Source organism: Scardinius erythrophthalmus (assembly GCF_964197995.2).
Source record: "Scardinius erythrophthalmus genome assembly, chromosome: 21".
Classification (NCBI taxonomy): Eukaryota; Metazoa; Chordata; class Actinopteri; order Cypriniformes; family Leuciscidae; genus Scardinius; species Scardinius erythrophthalmus.
The window spans coordinates 20966148-20991782 of record NC_138241.1 but is presented as its reverse complement, the minus strand read 5'-3'; the positions used below and the strand labels follow the sequence as shown (position 1 = coordinate 20991782).

The following is a 25635-nucleotide window of genomic DNA, read 5'->3' as shown; positions in this document are numbered from 1 at the left end:
TAGACTATGCATATAGAGAACATATTGACGTATTGCTTTCCCTTCAAATTATTCCTTATGTTTTCTTTACTAGGTCTTAAAAAGATCTTAAAGTTTTACATTAATCCTCATAAAACCTGCAGAAACCCTGTGCTTGGTTTGGGAGTGACGTTCTGCGTAAGCTATGATTCATATATTTTTATATGTATTGAACCATAGACAAAGGAACTTTTTTACCGGGATATTTCACTAATGTGACCGCACCTTCATTTCTGATACTGGTGATTACCGGCCCGATTCAATCACTGGGTGTAACTTAAGTAAGTGGAGCAAAATGATCAGACTGGCCTGACAATACCTGTTGCCCACCAGGCACCAGTTTCATTCTGCTATATTATTGTTACATGACTGAGGATGAGGATGTTTTTGAAGCAATGGATCTTTTAGCAGATACTTCTATGTAGATAACTTACCAGACACTTTCTTATCCAAAATGACAACACTTTTCATACATGTACAATTTTGATCATTTTGATAGGTTTGATAATGGTAATCATTTTTTCTTTCCATAGTTTAAACCGACAGTCAAGCACATCTTCAACCACTTTAGTTATGTGTGTGTGTGCAGTCTTTCTCCATGGTGCTCTACTATATGGCAGACATTGTTTAATAGTCAAAAGCCATTTCTTTATTACAGTAATATTCTTATAGTATGGCTTCATTCAAGATGTCAGAGTGTCCCCTCCATGCTTAAGATGATTTGATAGAATAATCTCAGACCTGTGTAAATCAATAGCTGTCGGTGACTTTTATGGCTGAATCAAATTTAATTAACCAGAGCCATTAAATCTATAAGAGAGCCAATCAAAGCCATTAGCAAAGTGCACCGCGTTCTAATGAAGCATGCTTGAGTGGACCGGCTCCTTAAACTGTCCACTTAAGAGCTTGAGCTGTGCCTTTGCTCTTTGGCTCTTGCACGATGCATCCTCAGTGTTTTTCCTTCTCTCCGTTTTTGCCATAATACTCTTTTCGGGCCGTCCACACTAATGAGATGCATAAATGTGAGAACAATCGCTCTCGTTATCTAAACATTTTGATGTAAATATGAATTAATGTAGTGTCGTTCTCACCGCTTGCAGCTGTTGTTAAGTATGCTGGTGCATGTATGGCATGCACACTTTCCCCTGTGTAATGGTTATTTATGGATTTGTACTAGTGCCGTTCTCTAAATTGTCTGGGGTGTTATAGAATATCATGCATTTATATACAGTATATCATTGCAGTATAATTAAAAGCATAAATATTTATTTAAATACTTTCTCACAGTTGTGTGCCAGCTGTCTTATTTCCCTGCATCAACAGAGGGCACTGGTATGTCAGCCTGGAGAGCTGGCAATTGATTTTCAATTTAAGAGATTAAATGAAACATCACTGAACAGCGGTCAGTTAATAACTGTAAGAGAGTTCTGAATTGTGCATGTCAAATGTGTGCTTGTGCTAGACTGTCAATTAATATATTTTTGCAGCAGAATATAACGCAACAAGACCATATCAGAGTATAAAGGCATCTTTACGCAATGCTGCATACAGGCCGTACTGAAAATATGGCATCTCCCTGCTTTGGCTCAGTGTAATGGAGCAGTAGCGCAGGCCTTTTCATTGTATTTTGTAATTTTTAAATATAGAATGATTTTTAGTCATAATGTCATTTATATTTGCATGTTTCAAATATGAAATAAGGAATATATAAACATTAAATGTATTAAATGCATCTTTTAAATTCACCAAGATTCATCCAGGGTTCCCACGGTCGTGGAAACCTTGGAAATATCAAATTAAGTTATGGAAGGTTCTGTAGTGAATTTACATTACTCAAGTGATTTCTTGTTATACATTGGCTACAGTATTGCACTTTGTGAGTGCTTTAGCAAAGCTTGCTGCCAAGCATGATGTCATCAGTGTGTTTTTTGAGGGTAACTGCCTTTGTGACTCACTCTGAGACAAATGTTCCTGTTGGACGGAAAGTGGTCGTCTTCATTTGGACCGAACTATCGGTCCATCTGAACTAATTTTTAGATTGGTGTTTGTCTTATTGGAGTCTCATGTAATGATTGGTATGATCATTTAAATATTTTAATTCACTTCCCCTGAATCTGGTTAGGGTTTTGGTGGCTGAGATGTGAAGTTGGCTAGCAATTTGTGGTGAAACAAAGATGTTAAAGCAATATTCTGCACGAGTATCAAATATGAATCCCATTATTTCACAATTTCAATTAAAGCTCAAGAACAACAGAATAATTTACAGTATTGTATACACCACATCGTCCATACAAGATATGCAAATAAAAAGCCTTTCTGGTGTCTTAAAATTGGGCAGGACTCCAATAATTGTCACAAACTTGAGCAGCTTCCTGGATTTTGATTGACAACAGAGGTGTAATGGCTATGGAAAGCAGCAAAATACAAATTAGGAACTGTCTTGTCATAAATTGTAGTTGAGCCTCATCCCTACCCTGAAATGAAAGTGTCAGAGCAGTGGGCTCTGATAAATTCACTCTACTGGCTCAGTGCACAGAACTCCACTTCAAGCCTATAGCCCTCCGCAAATGCCTTCGCCTACACAACCATCTTATTTCAGTGTCTCAGAACTGTGGGATTCCCTGCAGCCATCACACAGTGTGTTTGTGTAAGCATACTGACCCGCAGAACAATGCTTATTATGGATAATGCTATGAATGAAACTGGTTGATTTTCAAGTGAGAAATTCTGGTTGGTTTACATAGGATATTAATCACCCTATTCTTTTATTTTATTTTATAGTTTTTTAGACGTTTGAGATTGTTCACCCACCCACACTCACACAATGAAAATCCAATATGTTGTTGTGTACCTCATCGACTCTCATTTGTATGCACAAAAACAGTTTAAATATTCTCGAAAATATATGATTTTGTTTTCTGGAGAAAAAAAAGAAAAAGAAAGAAAGTCATTCAGGTTTGGAGCAACATGTAAATTAAAATTTTTGTGTGAACTATCCCATTTATGCCCAGACAACTTTGTGTAAAATACCAAACATAATGTCATGTACGCATAATGTAACCTCACCAAGAAAAATCTATTTATTCTCCTTTTATACACTCACAAATAAAAAAAAAATTAAATAATGACTTCGTCCACCCTAAGAATTCTTATTGGTTGTATTTTGATGGAGATTGTAGTATGTTATATAACTGGTTCTGGCTGGGCCGAGGATAAGGGGAATGAAGGAGTTCATTTGATTTAGTGAGGTCTAACTCCTGCAACCTCAGCTCAGGCCCATCCGGCCTGTCAGCTCTCCTCACTTATTAGACCCAGAGGAGCATTTTACGATGTCAAGCAGGTCATTACTTATGACAGCATTTAGTCAGGCCTCCTTTGCGGGCGTATAAATGCTCCTTGGTTAAATTGTCAGACAAGGTTTCCCGTCCAGAAGAGCCCGCGCCTCTCCTTCCTCAACCCATTTGCATCTGTTCCAGGAATCCCATTTAATCAGCTGAGCACACCCAGTAACCTTGATGAAATGGAGCCCGTGACTGAGCGCGCTGCCAATCGCAGCCAATATATTTATAAATAAGTGTGTTGTAAATCTGTGTGATGATAAAACAGTAGCGTATTTATTTTTGCTGAAATCATAAAAGGTTGCTGAGCTAGCGTGTGCTGTTTTGACACCCTTAGCTTCAGAATGAATATCACGAAGCGGTACTGTTTGTCTGATCAGATCTACGGTGGCGTTGGTTAGCCGTATTTTAGCCAAGATGAAAAGTGCAGTGAGGGCTTTGTCTTTATTTCCACCTCAGTGAAGTCATACACCAGTGGGAGCTCTGCAAAATTACGTTTTTGTAACCTCTGTGCTGTAGATCAAGCTTTGTTACTACCTCTGCGGATATGAGTGAGATTTTTTTTTCTTGCACTGACTACACTGACAAACCAAGGGATTTTATTTATTAAACTCCCTGAATTCAGCTGTTTTGATGCTCCAGGCAATAGAGAGATACAGTGATTGCTGGGATTGCCCATCGAAACTCCACTAGTAAGGTTAATATTACATTTATTATGTTTATTTAGTGCACCTCAGGCTCTATGCATTTTATTTGCAAAAGTTGAAGCAAGGTTTTTTTTTCCCCAGCAGCCCAGAATGCAAACAATTTTTGTTCACCTATTGATGTCATTCTGACACCATGGTGTCCTATCGTTTTTTTTTTTTTTCTGACACCTGAATAATACTGTCTATGACAAGTCGACAGCTGGGTTCAAGTGTCTTATTCAACAATATGGCTCTTTTCTCTGACAGTTGTTTTCCATTAAATGTTGTTTTAGCCCCAGGAGCAGAGAAAAGGCTTCATTATTTATTCTATTTTGTACCAGACAGTTGACATTTTGATTTTTTCTTTTTCTTTATTAGTTTGAGGACATAACATGGTAATGTTGTCAATCTTTAATTGGTAATAGTCAATGGTATGATTTGTTCTCTAAGCAAGAGGTATCACTGCAATGAAGGCATTCATAAGATTGTGTTTAGTCACAATCGTTAATTTGTGAGTTAGTAAATAGAAATTAATACTTTTATGTAACAAAGACGCATTTAATTTATCAGAAGTGACAGCAGCGAGTTTAACATTGTTACAAAAGACTTCTATTTTATATGCTTTTTTAAACCTTTTATTTATCAAAGAATAAAAAAAAATGCATTTTAGTTTCCACAAAATAAAGAAGCTGTTTTCAACATTGCTGTGAATTGAATGATCAACAATTGAAATGATTCTTGATCACCTATTCAGCATATTAGATTGATTTCTGAAGGATCATGTGGAGTAAAGACATGCCTTGCCATGACAGGAATCAATTATATTTTAAAATCTATAAAAAAACATTTTAAATTTAAATAAATTTCACAATATTACTGCTTTTACTTTATCTTCAATGGAATAAATGCATCCTTGGTGTACATTTAAAGTATGAACAGACCTGTTTCTTCATTTGTTTTTGTTTTTTATCCAGTGAATGACCTCTATCAGCTGCAGCTATGAAACACATTTAATCTCTCTCTTGCAGGCTATGGTAAGTGATGAAGTAAAGCATCTCTTAAACGTCACATTGCCAAAGATGGTGAAACTGGTTTTGGATACGCCCAAGATTTGCACCCAGGTAAGGCACACAAAGTCATATGGTGTCCTTCACATTGGCTGGGACAGACACTCAGGTTTTGGGGCAGAAATAGATCAGTAGTGATAATCATGTCTGGCTGGTACAGGTCAATGGGCCCAGCGTGCTGCAGTGTAAAACCAGTGGCTAGTGAAGGACACTTCCACATGAGCACAACAGCCTCATTAGGAGCTGCACAAAAAGGAGCCACTATTAGACATCCGTCAGCCTAATTTCTGACACCAGAACAACACTGTTAGGGGAGATTTTCTTAAATGCGTCCTAATTTATTTATTCTTTATTTTTAAGATTCCAAAGTACAATTTAGAAACACTGTTTAATAGAGTGACAGGTTGCATATTAAGCTAGAATTGCTGAAAGTATTTTTAACATAAAAAAAAAAAAAAACTTCAATCCACACTAATAAATTTAGGCAAGTCAAGTCTGTTTCCCCTTCAACAAGCTAGTTCTTACTCAGCCAATGAAATAGTGTTTATCCGGCATTTGCATTTAAGAATTAAAGGATTTTCCCTTAAAAAGGAACACATCTCCTTGCTCAGCTGCTCTCTTTTATTTATGTACATTTTATTAATGTTTGCATTGATTAGTCATCTATACTGCCCTTAAGTGTCTTTAAGACCAATCAGCAGAGATGGATGACGCTCTGTGTAAATGCTGCTGGCTGCTGGTGGGATACAGCAGGGCACCTTAATTACTCCTGGCCATTTGCTTAATGTAATTCTGTCTCCCTGTTTGGTCAATTGCTAAACTAATTATCTTTGCCTCTCTCTCCTCTTCCACAGCCAATCCCGCTGCTTAAGACGAGGATGAATCAGTCCTTGACCATGTCACAAGAACAAATTGCCTGCCTTCTTGCCAATGCCTTCTTCTGTACATTTCCCAGACGCAACTCACGCAAGTCCGAGTATGGCAACTACCCCGAGATCAATTTTTACAGGTACTGCCTCCTCTTCAGTGGCTTCGCTCTGGAGACCTGTTACATATTTTGCAGGTCTAGTTATTGATTGTCTGAGGTTTTAGATTTCCATCCAAATTAGGGTTTATATGTAGGCTGTGAGGTAAGTCACGACATGATTTAATTTTGCTTCCCGTTATCTAGTAGTCTGTTTCTATTACATTTACAATGGATTTTTTTTTCTGGGCCTGTTAATGTGGCATGTATAGGCCTCACGTTTCAAATTTAGTGAAGGCTCCTCTTTATCAATATTACACTCCTACACGTTCACAAATCCACTCATTTTCATTTACAATGAACATTTGCTCTGTTCTGACTTTTCCATCATTAAATCCAAATTTCCATCATCATTGATCCTTCAGACTGCAATTTTTGGTTGCAGTGTGTTGTAAACTCAGTCTTTGCCATATTAACTACTTTAGAGTTTCAAGACTTCCGCGGCGTTGTTAGAAAATAAGACTTCTTTTAATGATCTTGGTTGACTTTGCAACTCCTCATTCACTGTTGTTTGGTTTGATAAATTTTGCCTCAGTGTTTTACAGCGTGAAGAGAGAATAACATGTAGAAGTTTCTCTCCCCTCTTAAAATGCAGCTCTACAACAAAGCCACTCATGTGGTACAGTACTTAAATCAAGTCTTTACAGGCTGATTAAAACAAATGAATGAGATACTAGAGAGACTGATGTGAAATGCGTGGCCATCCATCTCTCGTCTGTCATCGTGTTTACTCGGATGTCTTCCTCTGTTGAGCAGGATCCCCCTGTATCTGTAGCCAGTGCTCATCTCACTGCATGGGGATGTTGTTTGTATTCAACAACAGTATATCGAAGTGTGACAGCGGGGGTAGGATGTGTCTTAAACTAGGTATCTGTGCTGCCATATGCCAGTCCTATAGTTGTTTTTTTGTCATATGGCTAGATATTCTGAAGGGCTCATCATACAGTTCCCTGTCACAGAGATTCAAATGATAAAGTTGATATTTATTTATGCATCAGGTAGAATGAGTTTTGTTTGATTAGTATTTTTAAAAAACTACAGTACACACACAAATGTTTTATATTACATTTCTACACAGTTGTAACTGTAGGTAAAGTGTGCCAGTATCCCTTCAAATGCTAAAAATGACTAAATGTAATATAAATATTCTGAATATTAAACCTTGTCCTGGCCTGTATGCAAATGTAAATTATGTGCTGAAAATTCTGACTTATCTGGTCGAGTTGTCTAACTGAAGCACTTTTACTAAGCATTCAGGAAAAGTGACAACTAAAAGTAAGATAATTGTAGATAGTGTTATACTACTGTGGTGCTGTGCTTTGAGTTTTGAGTGGTACTCTCTGTTTGTTCCACCAATGGAAGATGGGAAAATTGTTTAGGAGACCTGTTTGAAACTATTTATTTTAATTTGATGATGGTAGTGGTGCAGAAATGAGACACTTCCTCTTTAATATGGCTAAAATGGCTTCTTTTAAAAAATTGCAGTCGAATATTGTCTCAGCTGTAATGAAGTTGTTTTCATGCAAGTCAGAGTAACAAAACCATCCTTTAAAAGCTCTTTGGGAAAAACGTCAGTGGTTCATAGTGGCGAAGAACGCAGCCCTGAGTTTTACTCTGTCATGCTGAGATGGCTATTGATTCCCCAGGCACTTTAAGTACTTATACAACCTCCTAGACATACAGAGGATCTAAATATAATATATTTGGCTTACATTTCCATCCATTGCCTTGTTTCAACCTTTATTTTCCCTGCTGGACATACTCAAAGTGCTCTAGATAATGAAGGTCTGAGCGATATCAGCATTAAATCTAATTGGTCATTCAGGTGAACACAGTGATACACCCTGTGTACCAGCATTCTATACTTGCAAACAAGTTAGTGCATGTTGCCATGCTTTTTTGTTTTTGTTTTTTTAGCATTATATTATTTAGGACAATGTGGGCTGTGGCTACAGCGTGCCGCAGAAAACAAGTTTCAGCAAGACCGCAGAGTATCCAGACGTGCGGATCGTTACGGTGCGGCCCACTTTAATTGAGTGACTGTCCATCAGTTTACTCATTGGCTTGAGCACTGCCGCTATCAAGCACCAGGCAATTTAGAGATTGCTTGTTTGGCAGAGCTGTCAAAGTCTGCCCTCTGGGAAATGACATATAGGCAGGGTGAAGATATATTTACTTTAGTTTCAAAATGTGCACATCAAAGCAAGCTTTCCTACGCTGCGGTACACCTGCAAAACTATGAATACAGATCCACCAATGAGATCTCAGCAACTGACATGGTTTCTTAAAAGATTCAGATTAATCATAGCCTGCCTAGTAGATGCCAAATTGACTTCTATTGCCATGTTTGTTAACTTCAGTTATGTCAGAATTGCATTGTGTTGTACATCAACTGCATTCATAGAATTACCATATATTTGGGGGTGAATAGGATAAGCTGTGTCAGGTTTTACTTAACTCTGCTTTTGTAAAGAAAAAAACAGTTTTAACTCTGCATGTGTGCTATCACCAACTCAAATTTGACTTAAAATAGATAACTTTGTGGCTGTAAATCCTTGGTCATAAGTTTGAGGTCAATAAGATATTTTAGTTTTTGAAATAAATGTATTTTATTTTGCAAGGATGCATTAAATTGGTCAAAAGTGACGAGGACTTTTATAATGTTACAAAAGACTTCGGTTTCAAATAAATGCTGTTCTTTTGTAATTTCTATTTATAAAAATTGTTATTTCTACCACAAAGAATTTGGCAGCACAACTGTTTTCAACATTGATAATAAGAAGAAATGTCAGCATTTCACCAAATCAGCGTATTACGATGATTAATAAAAAAAGAAAAGAAAAAAAGGCTATTCTTTAGCCAAATAATCATGGGTTTTATACATTTGCAATTCACCAACATGTTTGTAGATTTTTAGACCCGGAAACTCATTTCGTCTGCCATGCACTGTTCCCTTGTGTATTTCTTATTCACAGGAATCAACATCGTGTACCCACCAACACATTTTACCCTACTCCCTCCCCATTTGTCCATTTTGGCCCCAGAAATTTCCAGCTTGTCATGTTATTGAAATCAGGGGTATAAAATCCTTTAATAAGTGGTTGTCCTGTTGAATCAAATCATATTTTCGTATACATGTTTCTCATATTAAAGGTCAACAATCAGTTTAACTAAAAAAGCAGCTATTTTCAGTCAACAACAGCTTGCCTTCCAGGCTACATTACATAAAATCTGCTACACCATCAAGAAGACTATATATATAGGAAGCTTCAATAACTCTTGTCTTCCTTCCCAAAGGGCTTTTAGTGCATCAGCTTTTCCTCTGTCATTTCATTTGTTCCACCCTTTTTTTCCTGCTTATTCCATTGACATCAAGTGAGGGGAAGGATGAATGCAAGTGGAAGATGGTTAGCTTGAAGACTGCAGTATTCTAAATGGAGAAAGCCATTTGCTGGGTTAGGGAAGGCATCACGGCTGATCACTGTAAGGCTTTTGCTATTTGGGACTTTTAAAAGCAAGCCTGCAGTTCCTTAATGTCTTTAAAAGAATGAAGAAGTGTTCCTCCGTCCATCCTTTGTGAAATGGGACACGAGCGCAGCGCTGAGCCCACAGGCGTGGGTCCGTATCATTGTTGTCCTGACAGAGAGCCCATCACAGGCAGGCTTGCTGAGCAAACAGGACTTGTGAGATGAACCGGCAAAGTCCGATCACACGGAAGGCCTACTTCTCCTCACGTGTTCCCAAGAAGGAGGCACTAACCTGCAGAAGTTAGCACTGAAGCTCATATATGAAGCTAAACGTCTCTCTCTAATAGTCGTTTATGACTGTGATAATTGCCCTCTGAAAGTAAACGTGTGGATTGTGTGGATTGATTTTGCTAATGTGTGTACCTAATCAACACTTGTGTATCTTTATCTTTCTATAGACTGTTTGAAAGTGGTTCCTCACGCAAGATTGAGAAACTCAAAACTTTGCTCTGCTATTTCAGAAGAGTCACTGAATCAAGTAAGTCTGCATCTGCCCAACTGTACAAATATACACTTTAATGCGCTGACTTTGTTAATGTTGTACAAATGATGGTTATCTTTTTCCCGTTTTTTTTTTTTTTTTTTTTTTTTTTTTTTTTACATTTTCAGAGCCCACTGGCCTTGTCACATTCACAAGACAGTGCTTGAACGTTATTCCAAAATGGGAAAGGTACACAAGTTTAAATGCATATTCATTGTGCTTAGTGTACAGTGTTGTTGTTGGGTTTATTCAATGATTTATACTTAGGACAGATATATGGATACAGTTTTATGTTATGTATAATTCTATTTTTATTTATTATTTATTTTTAATTAAAAATCCCCCTTTTGAGGGATCAATAAAGCTTATTTTGTTTATCTTTATAGTTCTAAAGGAAAAAGTAGAAAAGTAGTATAGTGAGTATTAGTCTCACATTTATTTTTGAATGTGTTACAGCTAGAGGGCTCTCTGACATTTAAAGTAGCTCACAGAGATCACTCCTTTGTGCTTGATAAATGAACTTTGGCACCATGTAGTCACTTTGGTGTGCTTCCCCTGGCAGTGCAAAACCACCTCCCTGTTTTGCTTATTAGAGAACTCTTACCGCTGAGATGGTTGCATTTCAAATTGCTTAAGTCATGATTGTAACCTTCCACTCCTAGTTCACTATAGCATTTCTAGCCTGCCTCTATTAATGATGCAGTTGTTTTACAGTGCATGTAAATTAATGTTTGTTTCAGTATGTTGTTATTTTGCCTGTAGTGAATTGATGGAATTTTCTTTTTGACCTTTAGCTCAAAGACACAGCTCACCCGTCTTCATATCACCTGTAAGGGCACCATAGAGAACGAGGGCTATGGGATGCTTCAGGTGAGAATGTCATGCATGGGTAGTTTAGTTTTCACTGTGACATCTGTCAAATATGAGATTACTTTGATTGACACAGAAGACCATTTCTGTCATCCTTCCTCTCTCCTCAAGAAGACATGTCTGCATAATTGTTAAGTATTTTTTTATGTAAAATGTGCTCATTCTGTTCCAGCTGTAAGTAATTCAGGCAGTTTATCTAGAACGAGAAAACACACACACACACACACAAACAAACAGTATTGCCCCAAACTATCATTGGGACATTATAGGAAATGGGTGCCTCATCCAGTTTGGCATACATATTTTTCCACTAATATGCATATATTTTGTTTTCATCAAAATATGCTTATTTGATAATATAGCAACTAAATACAATTACTGGATTTTTTTTTAAATATATCTCTTCATATAATTTTTGTTGGTGGTGGTTTTTTCCCCCCCCTTCTTTTTGAGAAGCACAAATGGCACTTTCCTCTTGAATATCATATTCATGTTGGGCGTACCATGTCATTAAAGATTTCAGACAAGTCTATGACCTAATATGAGTGCCATGCAATGAAAGCAAAAAAACAACAACTAAAATATCTCAGTTTTGACCCAGCTGACTGAGGTTCTGCAGATCCGTCGGCCCCGATCACATCCCTCCCTGCACCTCTCAAGTTCATTGCAGAGTCTGTCTGCCGGGGTCCTCTGCCCTGCTCTCCTTTTCCCATCTCTCCCTAGTCGGGGCAGGGCACACCCTGACAGCTGATGGGCACACATGAACAGCCCTGGGAGGTCCCAGGAGCCCGGGGCCCTGCCGTCCGGATTGACGGATGTTTCCGGAAGGGTGGGACGGTCTGACAGGTTGTCAGTAGTGCTGAGGAGAGGCGGGGCAGTCGGAGCTGGAGTTGAGTGACCTGATCAGCGAGATCATCTGGCAGCCTGCCAACCTCCCTCCCCTTTTCTCCTCCATCTCCCTGAGGAGGCTGTGGCCCAGTGAGTCCGGCCTGACAGCCTGCAAAACACAGCCTCAAAGGGGTCCTGCACTTCCCCTGTTTACCTTTTCAAAGCTCTCCTAGGCCAATATTAGCACTGCTGCCAACACTCCCAGTCTTTGAAATACAAAAATGCATAGGAGACAGCACTGAAGAAATGTCTTTCACAACCAAATTTAGCCGTGCCACAAAACATGCACTCATGCAGTATAACTGTCTGTCTGTCTTCCTTACTTCCTTCTCATGCTCTTTGTTTAGAGCATTTTTTTTTGTAATGCAGTGTGATGTGCAGTAGTATGACATAATTTCATAATTAAAAAACATGAATATTACATACAACAAAAGCTTAAACAGTCTGTCTGGAAGCTGTGAACATATTTGAGTTATCTGATCTCAATGGCTAATGGTTAATAGATCCATTATGCAGAATAAAGGGAGTGGTGTTTGACCTTCAGGTTGGTGGAGAATTCCTGCCTCAAGTGGAGGAGTTCAAGTATCTTGGGGTCTTGTTCACGAGTGAGGGAAGGATGGAACAGGAGATTGACAGATGGATCAGTGCAGCTTCTGCAGTAATGCGGTCGATGTACCGGTCTGTCGTGGTGAAGAAGGAGCTGAGCTGCAAGGCGAAGCTCTCAATTTACCGGTCAGTCTATGTTCCTACTCTCACCAATGAGACCACCTTCCTTAGACATAAGGTGAGGAGCTCGGTCACTCAGGAGGAGCTCAGAGTAGAGCCGCTGCTCCTCCACATCGGGAAGGGCCAGCTGAGGTGGCTCGGGCATCTGTTCCGGATGCCTCCTGGACACCTTCCCAGGGAGATGTTCCGGGCGCGTCCCACCGGGAGGAGACCCCGTGGGAGACCTAGGCCGCTGAAGGGATTATGTCTCCCGGCTGGCCTGGGAGCGCCTCGGGATGCCTGAGACGTTTATTTAAGTTTTTTTTTTTTTTTTTTTTTTTTTTTTTTATAGATTTCTTTTGTTTTGCAGGACTTATTTGTTTTTTTTTTATGTTTTTTCTCCAATTATAAATACAATTTCATGGCTTATAAGAAATATTTATGCCCAATACATTTTCTCAATTCATCTTCCATCAGCCGGTCTAGCAAAAAGTTAATTTTGGATTTGTGCATGCACCAAAAATAGTGTACAAATGAAAGGTGTCCTGAACTGTGCAGAATATTCTCTACTTTTACTTTACTCATCTTTTGTAGTTTTATGCGCTGCCGGGCACAGCACTCTATTTTCCACCCCTGTGCGTTTTAGCACCCTGTCCCTTACCAGAACTTATAATCTCTGGTGACATCCTGGACAAACAGCCTGGCTCACAGTCTCATAAGTATCATAGATCTCTATACTGTAGCACAATTTCACACTATGTTCAAGGATGAAATTGTGTCTTTTTTTTCCTTTTTTTTTTTTTACTCCAGCTGAACATTTTTGCAACAGATGAATATGTGTTTTTATTTGTGCTGCAGGTGGACTTTGCAAACAGGATGGTGGGTGGAGGGGTGACCGGTATGGGGTTGGTCCAGGAGGAGATACGCTTCCTCATCAACCCTGAGCTCATCGTATCACGCCTCTTCACGGAAGCCCTGGACCACGACGAGTGCCTCATCATCACAGGTCAGCACACACACACATGCACAGGAGTGGAAACAGTCCACTCCTCCCTCCCGTCTGTCCTGCACACCCTCACACATCCCTGTCTGATTGATGTCAGCCATCATTGAAGTGTCTTGTTCCTCCCCTCTGGCTGTTCAAACACCTGTTTTCTAAAAAGTATAAAAATATTTTTGTACTTTGATTAACCTATGGCTCATTATATAATTGGTTGGCATGGGAATCACAAGGAATTTAATGATTCTGCTTCATTAAGATAGATAGATAGATAGATAGATAGATAGATAGATAGATAGATAGATAGATAGATAGATAGATAGATAGATAGATAGATAGATAGATAGATAGATAGATAGATAGATAGATAGATAGATAGATAGATAGATAGATAGATAGATAGATAGATAGATAGATAGATAGATAGAATTAATCCATTTAAAACATCAGCATGTCATTTTCAAGTATTTTTCGATTAACTAAAACTTGCTTCTAAGTGTTTAGATTCCAAGTAATTATTTAAAGGAATAGTTCACCTAAAAATGAAAATTCAAATAGAATGAAAATAAAAGAATATATCTTGATTCATTCACATTGATGACGCCACTGTCACAGTATTTTAATTCATTGTTTTAGATCGTAGACATTCAAAAACCATTAATAGAAATGAACATCATGAAAATTAATTTGGCTTGTTTTGTGGGATTGGGCCAGCAATTAGGATAGAGTAGTCATGGATGTTATTAGGCATTTATGTTTGATGCAGGCTTCGATAATCATGAGATCAGGTTTGTTTCCATCCACTATAAAGTCAGTCGCTGTAATCACAGTTCTCTAATACTGCATAGTGAGCTGAGTAGCACATTGCATGTTTTTGCCGCAAGTAATTTGCCATTGCTCATAGAAGCTTGTGTGTATACATTCAGCTCCATTCTTCCCTCCCCCGTCTTCCCTCCTCATCCAATTTGAACGTAAATCCATTACATTGATTCACGCTGGACTCAGGGCAGCCCTGTTATTCCTCATTTCTCTCTAGCTGAATTGCCCTATTCTTCACCCTCCAACTCACTGTGCTTGAGTCAACACGTTAAGTGACAAACCTACCCCCCCCCACCACCACCCCCCTTCCCTCTCACTTCATATCTCTCCCTCTTCCTCTGTCTCTCTCTCTGTCCCTACACTATTCTTCCATCACTCTGTTCCTCCTTTATGAACTGTGCTCTTTGACTGAGTGGCAGCATTGGAGAGGAGCCCAGGTCATGAGTAAGTGTCTTGTATCCGATACATTACAAACAGCTTGTCTCTTCACTTCCCCACTGGTTGTTTGTTACATCTGAACCTTGCTGTTCTATTCCCACCTCTGTTGCTGCGGAACCATACGCACACTTAAGTAAACTCAATTGATATGAAAAGACAAAAACAAATTTAGTACTAGTCAATTCAGTATTAGTAGTGTTGACTCAGAACATTACCTTGGCTCAATCGATAAAGTTCAAAAAAATATCCTTATATCGTAATCACAAATGATTGCGAAGGTTATGGAAATATCTTTGAAAATTAATTTGTCTCTGCATTGTTTATTAAACAGCAATATTGAAAAGAATATATAAATATATATATATATAAGAAAACTGTCATAATTTACACTCCCCATTATGTTGTTCCAAACCTTTATGACTGACTTTTCTTCTGTGGAACATAAAATAAGATATTTTGAAGAATATTGGTAACCAAACTGATTTGATGAACATTGACTTCCATTGTTTGGACAAAAAAGCTGAGGCATTAATTAAGATATATTCTTTTATTTTCATTCTATTTGAATGTTCATTTTAGGTGAATTATCCATTTAAATAATTGCAAATTAAAGAAGCAAATTTTATTTAATGCGAGAAATACTTGAAAATTACATGCCAGTGTTTTAAATGGATTAATTATATTGGTTTTGATGATTGAAATTTCTTTGTTGTGACAATCCAATAATCACAGTGTTATTTTAGCAGCATTGTGATACTAATATATTTTTTATTTAATATTTTGATTTAGTTTTTTCCGTTTTCACTTTAATTAATTTTTTTGTTTTTATAAAAATTGTCTATATAGTTTTGTTTATATACATTTTTTTTTGTTTGTTTTAGTAATTTTAGTACATTCAAGTTTACCCCAAAATGAAAATCCTGTCGTCATTTACTCACCCTTAAGTTGTTTCAAACCTGTATGAATTTCTTTCTTCTGCTGAACATATGATGACTGCACATCTGCTGACTGCATGAACAACATGATATTTTGAAGAATAAGGGTAACCCAACAGTTGATGGACCCTATTGACTTCCATAGTATGGGAATCTTTTTTTTTACTTTGGTTACTGACATTCTTCACAATAACTTATTTTATGTTCAGCAGAAGAAAGAAATTCATACAGATTTGGAACAATTTGAGGGTGAGTAAATGATGACAAGAATTTTCATTTTTGGGTGAACTATTCCTTTAAGTTAAACAAACTAAATTCAGTTTTTTATATTTAATTTCAGCTAGAGTTTGTTTTATTTCAGGTTACGAAAATGTTTTTTATGGTTTTAGTTTTAGTTAACTACAACCCTGAAGTGTCAGACATGTTCCTCAAAATTGTGAGCGGCATCTCTCAAGGGAAATTTGATCCTGAAAAACTGACAGCATAGAGAAACTGAAATGAAAACTACTTAGTTATTTTTAAAAAAAAAAAGGTTCTTCCAAGGTTGTCACCAGGATGTGCCCTCTGTCTTTATTTTCCTACCTGGTGATGCAGACAGGATGCAAAATGACTTTTGCATTTTCCCCTTACTGTGTTCATAACAGAATATTGTTCAGCTTAACTTACAACCTACATTTAAATTCAGAAAGAAATCCCCTGGTCCAGAGAATCGTTCGCGTAGTCAAACACTCCTAATTTTTCAGGTCCGGGTGCAGTCACAGCCATGTAAAAATGTTGCGCTGTGATTGGCTGTTGCCCACTCTCACACCTGCTGTCATGCTCATTTCTCATCCACCCATGCCCTCTGACATCTTCCAAACAAAGCACAGATACACAAACCATTAATCAATCAAAATCTTGTGCCTTTTAAACCCATATGTCATTTCCTGAAACACCAGAAAAGATTTGATAGTTATGGAGCAGAAGTGGCTATACACCATTGAGAAGTCATTTTTAGAGCTGTCCTAGTGAGTTAAAATTCTAGGAAATCAGCCTCAAAGTCAATGTGAACTTGGGAGCTTTCCACCCTGTGACAAAATACCCTCACTTGGAATCAAGCTCAGCTATTAGTCATTTCTCTTTCTTTCACTTACGTCCTCTCTCTCTCACCCCTGCTGCACTCTCCTTCCACTTAATAGTATTACCTCTGGCCACAATGAATGACTGCGGGAACGGCCTTCTCTAATGGATCCAGCCATTCCATCACAGTTATTACAACAAACGAAATATTCATCGTCATCTCCGTTTCTTTTGCACTGCGACTCGCCTTTGCAGCAAATCATATCCCGCCAGTAATGCATCATGACAAGGGCTCTTTAATGCACACTTTCTGCATCAGTACAGTTGGCAGAAATGCTGAAGCGTTGGTACAGGGACTGGATTTTAATCTTGTGATTGCTCTTTGTCAGAGTGCCACTGAAACTGGCCACACACACTAAAACACTAATTAAATCAAGGTGAGGGTGGAGGATTCTGGAGGTCTTCGTGATTGTAGGCTCATGCAGTGTCTGGAAGTGTTTTTTTTTTTTTACATCGAGATATGGTCACTTAAGCAAGTGGTTTGATTTGAGTGTCCTGAAAAAAAATCAATAAGGAAAACTGTGCGCAATATTTACTGAGAGGCCTTCTAGTTATAATAAGAAGTCAAATATACATAATATATCTGTTTCTGATGGAACTGATAGGTTTTCATGCATTTGTTTTTTAATTCTCGCAGCTCATCAGGGCTGCATTTCCCAAAAGCATTGTGAGCCCATGTTGATTGTGGAGACCATTGCCACCAATGTTCTCTACGACCAACTTAGCTCAGGATGCTTTTGGGAAATGTAGCCCTGTTTAGTTCCTTTCTCTATGAAGCCCCTCCTACCTACAAGCACAGTAAGAAGCTCTTATTGGTCGACTGGACCAATGTGATTGATCAACCGCTTTTGAGTGTGTTTTGGAAATGTCACACCACTTACAATGTCCTCGACATTCAACAGACTACTAACGCAACTCATCCAGGATATGGTGGGGACAAGAAAATGTTATGCATACTGTTGTTGGAATTGACCCACTTATATGTATTTGTTTTATTTATTTGCTCTTCTTTCAGGCACAGAGCAATATAGCAAGTACTCTGGCTATGCAGAGAGCTTCAAATGGAAAGCCAGTCACAAAGACGAGATACCCAGGTAACATTATGGATTTCTGATGATAAAAACATAAGGAAACACCTCTTAAATGGGTTCCTGCACTTTTTAAAATGTATTTAGCTGTCCTAAATATAACCAAGCAACCAAGATGGTAAAAATGAGGGAAGCCCTAAATAAAATAAACATCTTTACCCATGCCCAGAGACGAGTGGCAGCGGAGGTGCACCGAGATTGTGGCCATGGATGCACTGAAATACAGGAATTTCATGGAACAGTTTCAGCCTGAGAAAATGACCCGGGAGCTAAACAAGGTCAGTAAAGGCTTCATGCAAAGTGTTTCACACTGATGACATGAAATGGCAAATCCTTGACCTCTGTTGAGCTCTAATGACCTTTGATTCTCTTAACATTGTCAATCTGTTGCTTAGAGAATTTAACGAGGCATGAAATTAGTCGTTTTGTCAGTCTCTTGTATTCTGCAGTGATTAGCTTGTATTTGTTTCTCTATTATAAAGGATGACTTCTTTTTCCAGGCATTCTGCGGTTTCATGCGTCATGGCACGAGCCCTCAGAACCTCTCGGCTGTTGCCACAGGGAACTGGGGATGCGGTGCGTTTGGAGGCGACACTCATCTCAAAGGTACATGCAGGTCCTCACAAAGTGAAGCTACGATCTTTGTTTCTCAAATTTCATGCACCAATGTTAAAAAGCTCACCATTACGGATATCCCAGCTGTTAATTATTGTCATGTTTATGGATGTTAACTCATAAATGGCTGATATTAGAAGACCGTATTGTTTTGACTAAATAAATAAAACCTAAAATCAAAGCTGTTTTATTTAGGCATCACAACATCATAATGTAGACTAGAGTGTGAAATGCTGTATTTAATCATAAATAGTCAGTTGAGTATATTTATCTCTAGATTTTTATTTACATTTTTGTATTAATTTCTGGTTTGGGCATTCAGACAAAACAGAGAAGCTCTCTTGCTTTGTTTTTTTGACCCAAGACATGTTTTTGCCACTTTCCTGTTATTGATCAGCTGACACACATTTATCTTTTCCATTACAAGTGCAACTGATTTTCCAGCCTCATCCATAAATTCATGGCAACTTAGCTTGTGACTTTGCCAGCTGATCGTTTTCTGTTGTAAGGATGGAAGCCCGTTTAATGAGATGATTCCATCTTTGATAGTTCATCATTGTTGAAACCATGTGTGCTTGAATGTGGAGCTAGTTCATTTCTCCCATTGACTTATCACACAGTAAATTCATTTTTATGCTGGGTTATTTTGGGCCAGTCTGTTTAGTTTAGCGCTGGTTTGACTACAGATTACCCGTTGTAATTGGTTGCCCTCATTTGAACAACGTTCATTCATCAGTGGGCTACATTCAACCTCTTTAAATATTTAAAATCTTTAGACTCAATTTGAAGCTGGGTGACTAAGATTGAGTCTCTTAATAGGGGTTGTTAGACGTGGATTATTTACCTTTTAAAAACAAATTGGATGTGTCAGTCATTTTCTCTACTGCTAGGAACATGAAGCAAAACTAAAGAATCCACACTATGCCATCAATGATGTATTACACCATATTTTATTCATTTAGGTTGGGCAGCTATCAGTATTTTCTGGGGACCCTCAGATAATATTAACAATATATCATAGAGCATGCAGCGGTTGATTGACCCTTCATTGTGCTAATGGGGGGGGGTGGGAGGGGTAAATCTGCGTTGTTTTTTTCCCTTTCATATTCCATATTCCCATGCATTGACAGGAATCCATGCATAAATGTATGCATGTTATTTCTGTTTAGCGATGCGTGCATTAAAGAGAAATAAATACGAAATATGAAATGCTTCCTACATGGTTTTTATGGCTTTTGCTTGTCGACTAAAGCTGCTCGGTTCTGGATAAATTGAGAATCACGATTTTTTTTTTGGTTTCAAGCAGACATCACGATTTCCCCATGATTCTGAACAGACAACTAAACAAAATAACATTGTAATTTACTAGAGGTTCTGGCAAATGTTAATAGCTGCAGTCTATTTAAAATGTTAAGACTGAATTAATTATTTAAAAATTACTGGATGAATCAGCGTTGTTTGAACGAATCTCTTGTGTGAATGATTCAATGACAAATACAGTTGTGTTCAAAATAATAGCAGTCCAACATCACTAACCAGATCAATCACTATTTTTGGTAGAAATTATATTTCTACATGGCAAATAATTTACTAGTAGGTGTAGTAGAGTAATAGAAAAACAACAGACCCAACAGTCATGACATGTATGCTGCTAATTCTGTATAATTGAATCATTAATTGAAAAGGGTGTGTTCAAAATAATAGCAGTGTGGAGTTCAATTAGTTAGGTTAATCATTCTGTGAAAAAACTAGTGTCAATAAGTGGCCCTTATTTAAGGACGAAGGCAGTACTGGACTGTACATGGTGGTTATAGTGTATTTCTCTCTAAAGATCTGAATAAAATGGGCCGTTCCAAACATTGTTCAGAAGAACAGCGTACTTTGATTAAAAAGTTGATTGGAGAAGGGAAAACTTATAAAGAAGTGCAGAAAATGATAGGCTGCTCAGCTAAAATGATATCAAATGCTTTAAAATGGCAACCAAAACCAGAAAGACGTGGAAGAAAACGGAAAACTACCGTTCGAATGGATCGAAGAATAGCCAAAATGGCAAAGACTCAGCCAATGATCAGCTCCAGGGTGATCAAAGAAGATCTAAAGTTACCCGTGAGTACTGCAACAATTAGAAGACGCCTATGTGAAGCCAAGCTATCGGCAAGAAGCCCCCGCAAAGTCCCATTGTTGAAAAAAAGACATGTGCTAAAGAGGATACAATTTGCCAAAGAACACATTGACTGGCCTAAAGAGAAATGGCGCAATATTTTGTGGACTGATGAAAGTAAGATTGTTCTTTTTGGGTCTAGGGGCCGCAGACAGTTTGTCAGACGACCCCCAAACACTGAATTCAAGCCACAGTACACTGTGAAGACTGTGAAGCATGGTGGCACAAGCATCATGATATGGGGATGTTTCTCATACCATGGTGTTGGGCCTATTTATCGCATACCACGGATCATGGATCAGTTTGAGTACATCAAAAGACTTAAAGAGGTCATGTTGCCTTAAGCCGAAGAGGAAATGCCCTTGAAATGGGTGTTTCAACAAGACAACAACCCGAAACACACCAGTAAGCGAGCAGCATCTTGGTTCCAGACCAACAAGATTAACGTTATGGAGTGGCCAGCCCAATCCCTGGACCTTAATCCAATAGAAACCTGTGGGGTGACATCAAAAATGCTGTTTTTGAGGCAAAACCAAGAAATGCAGAGGAACTGTGGTCTGTAGTGCGATCGTCCTGGGCTGGAATACCTGTTTACAGGTGTCAGAAGTTGGTCGACTCCATGCAACACAGATGCGAAGCAGTTCTCAGAAACCGTGGTTATACAACTAAATATTAGTTCAGTGATTCACAAGAAAGCTAAATCTTCAAGCATTTTTCAGTTTATACAGTAAATGTTTGACTTTGTAAAGAAAAATGCAGACACTGCTATTTTTTTGAACAGCCTAATATTCCCTTTTCTTCACTTTCTATAAAGTAATAACAAATTTGATACATTTTTCTTCATGTTTTGATCTTGAATAGAATGTGCAGTGTTCTCATTGCATTTTTGTGTATTGAAATAAAAGTTATTATTAGGATTTTGAGCTTTACTCACTTTTTTTAAACACACTGCTATTATTTTGAACACAACTGTATTTTTTTTAACAGTCACTTGTCGCCACCTACTGGTGCAACGATGTAATCGATACAATCGTTACATATTACATTTAAACGGTGATTTGCTCTATTTTGATCGCTACTGTAGTCATCAGTGTTTATATCCGATCTATAAACCTTTATCCCAGTACGTCAGTGATCATTTGAATGCTTGAACACAGAAATAATGATAGTGTGTGGTTGAAAAAAAGCTGTTTCATACCTAAACATAATATCTGCTCTCTCTCCGCGGCAGCGCAAATGCAGATTTGAATGTTCCAGTGTGATTTTGTCAAAGGTTTAATAGACAGAGCCGAATCGCTGTGATTTAGAAATGAGATTGCGTGGGTGTTTGAATCGACTGTGTCTGTTTGTCCCTCCAGCTCTGCTGCAGTTGATGGCAGCTTCTGAAGCAGGGAGAGATGTGGCCTACTTCACATTTGGAGATGAAGCACTCATGAGGGACGTGCATTACTTGTACACCTCTCTTAAAGACAAATGCGTCACTGTTGGTAAGAGGCCTGCTACGTGTGGTTCGTTCTGTATCAGATCTGACACACATTATAAAAATTGATGTCCTGTTTTTTTTGGAGGTGGATGTAATTTTATATATTGTTTATGTATGAATAAAAAATAGACTGACAGACAGATGTTCAAAAGTTTTGGGTCGGCAAGATCTCTTAACCAAGCCATATGCTTATGCAATGTTAACAGTAACATTGTGAAATATGATTTAATTATTCAATATTTGAATGCCAGAAAAAAAAATACACTGGCTAATTAAATGTGGAATGCATTTACCAATTTCAAAATTCCTGCAATATTGAGCCATTTGTTTTACATAATTAAATGATACAACCATTAGTGTTCTTCGGTATTGTGAAGTTCTCTGTTTCTGTCCCATTTTTCCTTTCTGACGTTTATTGAAACCTTTTTGAGAAAACGCTGTCAGCCATCTATTGTACTAAAGTGGAGACGGCAGTAAACTTGTGTGCTCTGTGATTTATGAATGGCTCTGGACTTGGCTGACGCCATGATGCTCACCATCCCTCAAATCTTTTTTTTCCTCTTCCTCTCTCTCTTTCTCTCTGTCTCCTAGGCAATCTGTACTTCCACTTAAAGCAGTACTCCAATGTAGTGTCTAAGCATGGCCAGTGGCCTCAGATCAGTCTCTATGGGTATATCATGGATAAGGTCTGTACAAATATGGAAACGGAGCCCAACCCTGGCCCCAGCGACAGCAACTTGACCACTGCGCCTTCCCCCTCTCCTGCAGACTGCCATTAATGCTGGCCAACGGCTAACTGAACCTGTCTAAATGCCTCAGTGCTTTCTTCTCCTTTAGACAGACTTTTTGGGTGATTGTCTGAGACATAGGGAAGCACATTATGCCTTTCTTTTCTACCAGTGAGTATAAGTTTGAAGTCACTACGAATAAGGCGTCAGGAAGTATAGCAATAGTCAATATGACTGTAAATCCTTATTTCTGATAAACATCATCTAGGTTTGATCTCAGGGGAGTTTTTCCTAGAATGCCACACAAACTTACCTGGGATCAAATTTACTGCATGGAATTAAATGAGTTGGGTGACCAAGGTGTAGTCTTTTTAAATGTTTTTGTTCATATCCAGAAACTAACAGTGATTCAGAATAAAGTGTTTAGAGATAATTAACAAAGTATGCATGAAAACCACAGTAAGGTCCCCCGTGAGACTCGATTGCAAAATGTATTGCACAAAGCCGTAAAGGGAAAAGTTTTGCTGAAAAGTGAAAAGATTTAAGAACGAAAGATGTGAAAAGGGAATGTTAACTGTTGAAAAGCAACTTGTATAATCACGCTGATGGAGCTGCTTCAAATTCAAATTGTGTAAAAATATTTAGTCTCTGCATGACATTTTTAGCAGTTTATTACAGTCAAGGTTTTTACTGTTTCAATTATTGTTTTGATCAAAGGCACCTTTAAGAAATGGGGTTGATATTTAAAGGTAGTGAATATTTTCATATGTTTTGCTCTTTATTTTATTATGATTTGATAATTAAAATTGTTGATTCAGAAAATTGTTTGTTTCTTTCTTTCTGCTTGCTATATACATGTTCAGGACATGCTAATCAAAACATGCTAATGCTTTTACCCAAGTTGACACATAGTGCAGAGCCAGAAGACTATGTTTTAGGTGTTCAATTATTTATGCTTAATTACAAATTCAATGCCATCTATCCAAGTCATAACAATGAAAAAGTATCCTTAGTCTTTGTTACGGTACGTTGATTTATCTTTAATGTGTATCTTTTAAATTCACTTAAGTCACATTTCAGTTGATATAAAACAATCTTTCTTGTCCAACTCTAATCATCCTACAATCAACCGGACTAATAGACCTAGATTGTAGCTTTGTCCAGCACATATACCCCTTAAAGGAGAACTCCGGTCAATTTTAACATTGAGCTCATTTTTTTGTAAATTTGGAGTGCTGTCAATACAGAGAACAACGACAAAAATCGGTGTTGCCTACACCGAGTTATTCTATTTTTAAAATTTGCACCCTGTTGACTTCAATGGGACAAGTTTTAAACCTGCTTTTAGCCTCTTAACATCCTTGATGTGTCATTACAAGTGCACAGAAAATGTGAGTGATTTCTGAAGTAGTCGATTGCCGAGTTCACGCGCGTGATCATAGGTAACTAAAACCTATGCGCGTGAACTCGGCAATCGACTACTTTGGACTTAAACCGAAAACAGGATGTAAACACAGGTATGTGCGCTGGCTTAAATAACATCATTTTTATATCTTTCATATCTACTGCAGTCAGATTCACTCGTGTTCACTCTGAAGGAATCACTCACATTTTCTGTGCACTTGTAATGACACATCAAGGCTGTTAAGAGGCTAAAAGCAGGTTTAAAACTTGCCCCCTTGTAAGTCAACAGGGTGCAAATTTTAAAAATAGGATAACTCGGTGTAGGCAACACCGATTTTTGTCGTTGTTCTCTGTATTGACAGCACTCCAAATGTACAAAAAAATTAGCTCAATGTTAAAATTGACCGGAGTTCTCCTTTAATTGTATAATGACACTTATAGTTCTAATTTGACCTAACTGACCTCTTTTGATCACCACCTTTATGACTGTTTCTAATCATCCTCAAATGCTTGTGAACGTTTTCATCAGTTCAACCTGGAACACAAGTACCACTTGAGGACCAAAAGATGGTCCCTTATAAATGCGCTCTTGGTTTAAAACGGATGCAGTATGCCCTTGTTTTCTCAAATACTGAGGTCCTTAAAGGGTCAGACTTTAATAGAAATTTAAATGTCACTGAAATGAGTTAAGAAGCATTACATTCTTGTCAACATTTGTTTCATAGAGAATGAAATTGTGGGCATGGAAGTATCAAATCACGTTTATTTTTTTTTACATTCTAAATGACGGTTGCCTTTAATAAGATCCCTGGTAAAGTAGGCTCTTGGCTCCGTCTGTTTCAAGAGCTGAAGTCAGAGAGCACAAAAATGGCATTTTCACTTATAATTGCATGACCTTACTTGTGCTTGGTTACAAGACACTTTTGTTAGTTTCGATTATAGCACTGATCAAGAGCAGAGAGGGACAAATGTAGATGTTTTATTATAATGACGTGTATAACAGCTCCACGATATGAACCTCTGACTCGTATGGCACCTTGTAACTACTCTGCATTTTTTTGTGGTCACAGCTTGAACAAGTGCTGCTCCATATAGTACAATTGTGCAAACTATCACTAACTGTGTTTGCATCTATTGTTAAGATCTCTATTTATTTAAGAGTCTGAATTGCTGTATATTTTCCCACATATAAAAGTGTCACGCATGACACTTTGATCCTGAAAATCATGCATTTGGCATTT

General features: G+C 38.0%; 1 protein-coding gene across 1 annotated transcript in view; it reads left to right on the top strand.

Moving 5' to 3' along the window:
* The window catches only part of parga (poly (ADP-ribose) glycohydrolase a), a 31047-nt gene extending 7239 nt beyond the window's left edge, over positions 1 to 23808 (top strand). The window contains exons 8-18 of the mRNA XM_081350171.1: positions 5071 to 5163; positions 5964 to 6118; positions 10059 to 10138; positions 10270 to 10330; positions 10936 to 11011; positions 13463 to 13610; positions 17931 to 18009; positions 18173 to 18281; positions 18504 to 18609; positions 22138 to 22266; positions 22854 to 23808. Of these exons, the coding sequence (XP_081206297.1) occupies positions 5071 to 5163; positions 5964 to 6118; positions 10059 to 10138; positions 10270 to 10330; positions 10936 to 11011; positions 13463 to 13610; positions 17931 to 18009; positions 18173 to 18281; positions 18504 to 18609; positions 22138 to 22266; positions 22854 to 23041 (1224 nt within the window). The 3' untranslated portion in view covers positions 23042 to 23808. The remainder of the gene's footprint in view (positions 1 to 5070; positions 5164 to 5963; positions 6119 to 10058; positions 10139 to 10269; positions 10331 to 10935; positions 11012 to 13462; positions 13611 to 17930; positions 18010 to 18172; positions 18282 to 18503; positions 18610 to 22137; positions 22267 to 22853) is intronic.
* The last annotated feature ends 1827 nt before the right edge of the window (positions 23809 to 25635 follow it).